This window comes from Condylura cristata, unplaced genomic scaffold (assembly GCF_000260355.1).
Source record: "Condylura cristata isolate star-nosed mole 26May11 unplaced genomic scaffold, ConCri1.0 scaffold00151, whole genome shotgun sequence".
Classification (NCBI taxonomy): Eukaryota; Metazoa; Chordata; class Mammalia; order Eulipotyphla; family Talpidae; genus Condylura; species Condylura cristata.
This window is the reverse complement of record NW_004567252.1, coordinates 42,711-46,735: the sequence shown is the minus strand read 5'-3', so window position 1 is coordinate 46,735 and position 4,025 is coordinate 42,711. Positions and strand designations below refer to the sequence as shown.

The 4,025-nt window shown below is 62.5% G+C and overlaps 1 protein-coding gene across 1 annotated transcript in view; it reads right to left on the bottom strand.

Annotated features, from left to right (window-relative positions):
• Positions 1 to 32: 32 nt before the first annotated feature.
• LOC105854672 (kinesin-like protein KIF13B) overlaps positions 33 to 4,025 on the bottom strand; it is a 36,629-nt gene continuing 32,636 nt past the window's right edge. Inside the window, exons 2-4 of the mRNA XM_012734950.1 lie at positions 2,688 to 2,972; positions 1,579 to 1,736; positions 33 to 321 (exon numbers count right to left, since the gene is read on the bottom strand). Of these exons, the coding sequence (XP_012590404.1) occupies positions 33 to 321; positions 1,579 to 1,736; positions 2,688 to 2,972 (732 nt within the window). The remainder of the gene's footprint in view (positions 322 to 1,578; positions 1,737 to 2,687; positions 2,973 to 4,025) is intronic.

Below are 4,025 nucleotides of genomic sequence, written 5' to 3'. Positions count from 1 at the left end.
TGCTCTCACTTTATACCTAGCAGAAGCTGAGTTTACGAGTGCCCAAAGAGTAAGTCTTGACAGAAAATACGCCTGCATGGGGGACCCACACGAGGTGGGGACGTGGCCGCCGCCACTGCTCCACAGGAACCGAGGGTCAGCTGGCGGCCAGCGCATTCACGGCTGTGCGCAGAACAGCCAGTTCTCACCTGCCGGAGCTGGAAGATCCCTCCAGTCGGCACATCCTTGGCAGGAACCACTTCCACGGGACAGTAGTCGCCATTCTCGTTCTGCTCCAAGATCTGAACCCAGAATTCCACCTTCCTGCTGACCTCGCTCCACCTAGGAAAGAAGGGGTCCGGGAAGCTGCGTTTCCAGCCCGCGCAGGCAGCGAGTGCCGAGCCGGCCGGCGCCAGCCCGTGGGGCAGCGGCTGGCCACGCCGGAGACGCAGCTCAGAGCGGAGTCACGCTATGCGGGGCTGGACACGGTGAAAGCATGGAGAGCCAACCCTTCTGCGCTGGTCTCTGCACACGTGCAGTCAGCACAGGGACAGTGGGCCGGCTGCGGGGGCAAGGGGGCCTGGCCAGGTCAGCAGGCGCTTCAGGCAAACACCTCGGCTTTGACGCACTCCGTGCTGAAGGCGCCTCATGCGAAAGGAAAATGTGGTTCTCCTCTGTATTCAGAGGAGAAGCAAGACAGCAGCTCTCTGGGTTCCTTTCAACTCACTTAGGGTCCGGGCCCTAAATCCAGAATCAACTATTGGACAAGGTGTGGAGGGAAGGATGAGGGGCCGAGCCCTGACCCGGGGACGGGGGCTGGGGGTGCCCAAAGTGCTGCTCTGACATGCCCAGCAGCCCCGCGCGCGTGTCTATGCCGAGGCTGTGTGAATTCACGGGACGGCTGCGTCCTGTCCACTGCAGCACTGTCCACGGGGCCAGGCCTGCGGCAACCTCCGCGCCCAGGACACGCGGTGGGCCAGAGCCGTGGGCTGTGTGTGCAGGGAACCCACTCAGCTACCAAGAAAGGTGGACTCTTGGATGGACGGAGGGGCTGACGGCCAGCAGAAAGCAAAGTACCAGGCGGCTGCACCCGTGTGGAATATTAGGAAAAGAAGCAGACCCGGCAAAATCCCTGAACTCTGGCGGCTGAACAGGGGTTCACTTGAGGGGTGAAGGAGCGGTACGGGCCCTGGGGGCGATGCCGCTATTCTGGTGCATCTGAACCTGCACCCCTAAAGCATGTGCAGTGCTGTCACCCCATACTGCCCCTAAGAAAGAAAAGTGACCTGTAGATCAACAACTCAAGTGCAGTGAGGCCCCGCCAGCGAGCGGGCCCCGGCTCGCCGTAGCCGTGCTGGGCTCCTGACCACCTTCCCTGCAGCCCCCCTCTGCGATGACTCCCGACCACAGGCTTCCTGTGCCCCGGAAGCTCCCGGCACTGCTTCTCCGAGCCCTGCCGCCTTCCGCCTCCCGCCACGCGCTGGAGGTCCCTCCTCTCCACAGTGGACCTGCGCCTTTAAGACCCCCGCGGACACCCCCATCTTTGCCCGGGACCCGAGTGTGCAGGCTGCGCTGTCCCGGACAGGAGACCTCCCTCACCTGTCTCGAAGGCTTCGCGTCTTTGCTTGGATGATCCCCAGGTCCCACACGGCGGGGCTCCTCCGAGGGTCGTTGACCTTGTGGCCGTACACCTCGATGGCCAAGGCGCCTTCCAGCAGATACTCGGTGAAGTCCTCGGTGACGTTCACGGAAAACTCCTGAAAGACACAATTGCAGAAGAGGAGGCGGCTCGGGCTGCCTGGGGCTCCCCGGCCCCACCTGCTCCTCCATCGTGGAGGGACACAGAAGGTCCTGGCGACCCCGACGCCCAGTGGCGGCTCCGTGGCCGGTGCTCCCGCCTGTAGTGACTGTGACTGACCCTTGGAGGTTCCCTGCCAGAGGCCAGCCCCGTCTCCTGTTTTGTTGGCAACGTTGTAGGAGATACTTTTAAAAGCACAAAACTACATCAAGAGCCACATCACCTAGGACTTTTTGACGTAAGTTACTACCCGAAACATTATCAGTGTGTCATAAAATCCATTTTTCCTAGTTCTAAGGAAGCAAATTGCCTCCAGTGATTATTCAGTGCCCAGTGACCCCCTATGAAAAGCCCTCCCACCCCGTCCATCTTCACAAGATGGGGCGAGATGGGGCGTATGTGCGGCCTGGGTAACGGGGAGTGCGTCCGGACCACCCTGGGCACACTACAGGTATTTCTAAGTCTGAGGTTGGGGAGAGACGTCCCTCTCTCGAGAAAACCCGAGGCCGCTTGAGCGCAGGACCGTAGGCAACAGGGCCGGGCCGCAGTCCCAGCGACGCTGGCGCCGCCCCACGGAAGGGGCACTGCCCAGGGCACGCAGGTCCCGCCTGCGCTCCAGCCGCACTGCCTGACACACACACCTACAGCCCGCGTGGACGGCAGCGCCTGCAGCCACTGGGCACACACACCCCACACGCGTGTGCTCACGCAGAGCGGGCGTTCGGGGGCTGCACGTCACCAGGGCCACCGTGCCGGCTTCACGGACGTGCCGACCCAGAGCACGAAGCCCCAGGGGCACGAGGGGCCGCCGAAACGGGCACCTGCCGCCCACTGCACCGAGCGGGCTGGTCTCCTGGCTGTGAGCCGGCAGCTGGTGCCGCGGCAGGTGCCACGGCCGGAGCAGACTTACGTGGCAGTGATCGAAGACCACCATGCACTGAGGCTCCTCGGAGACGGGCGAGGAGGGCGTGTCCACCTCCGGGACAGCCACCACTGGCTCCTGCTGATCCCAGAAGCTGTACTTGCAGAACACGAAGTGGGTCAGGCGCTGCGGCAGCCCGGTGGCCTGCAGGATCTTGACCTGCGGGGGGAAGGCTCTGCTGGCGTCCCTCGGGCAGCGGCACCGGCCCGCCTGCTCACGCCGAAGCTGCTTTTCTGTGTCTGTGGCGGGCGTGGCGGGCACGTGCCGGAGAGACTGACACGGGCAACAGCCACCATGACGACACAGGTGGGGACTGTTTACTGGCTAGCAGGAAGGACGACGGGACGAACATATTCTAAAATAAACGTGATCTGACTGCGGCGTCAAGTAAACACACACGGCGTCTCCGGGGCTGACGGACAGCGCCCAGGCTCTGCGTCCCGCAGCATCGCCACCGCGCCCACTCGAGCCCGGCCGAGGGGCCTCAAGCCGCAGCAGCGCTGGGGCCGGGCCTGGGTGCTGGGCGCAGCCCGAGAACGCAGGGCGTCGAGCAGACACAAACAGAGCAGCGGGGGCTGGCTGCACACGGGCGTGCTTGTTTTTAAATGTTTAAACGCAAATGTCCACCAGGGGTCAGAATTCCACGGTCAAGGTGCAGGACGCTGTATGGGCTCCTCTGACAGACTGACAACGCCAATTTGCCAGTGAGTGCGTGGGCTTCTTTCCTCGTGGAAAATGAAGTCCAAACTTCTCTTACGGGCCCAGCCCTCCTCATATCTGGTCTCCCGGGCGTGGTGCATGTGGTTTTCCCTGCTCACGTTTTAGCTATACAACAGGAGACGCCATACGCTGTACGATAATAAAGCGTGAGCGGTCACAATGTTAATGTGTCAGTAAGTGTGTGAGCTTTATTATCACGGAAAAGCAAGCCTCCTGTTTCTGAGATAACGGCCATTCCTTGCTCAGGGGGGCTCCTGGAAGGCCCTCCCGTCCGAGGGGCGCCAGGCCCCTGGAGAGATGGCCGTGTCCAGGCCTGGGCAGCAAAGTCTGAGGCGCCGGCAGAGGTGGCTCGCCCCAGAAGCAGGTGCGGTCTGCGCGCTGGGTCCGTCAGAGACGGGAGAGCCACCTGGGCCGGAGACGGGTCACCTGAGCTCCTTGGTGTGTGACCCAACGAGGACCGCGGGTCACACACCAAGGACACTCAGCTCCCAGAGTTCACAATGACTGAGACTGAACACAAACCCTAAGAACGTGCCCGGCCACTCGCGCCCCAATGCTTCATTTGGAAAAGCGGCAGTTACGAAGGGGGTGTGTGGCGTGGCATGG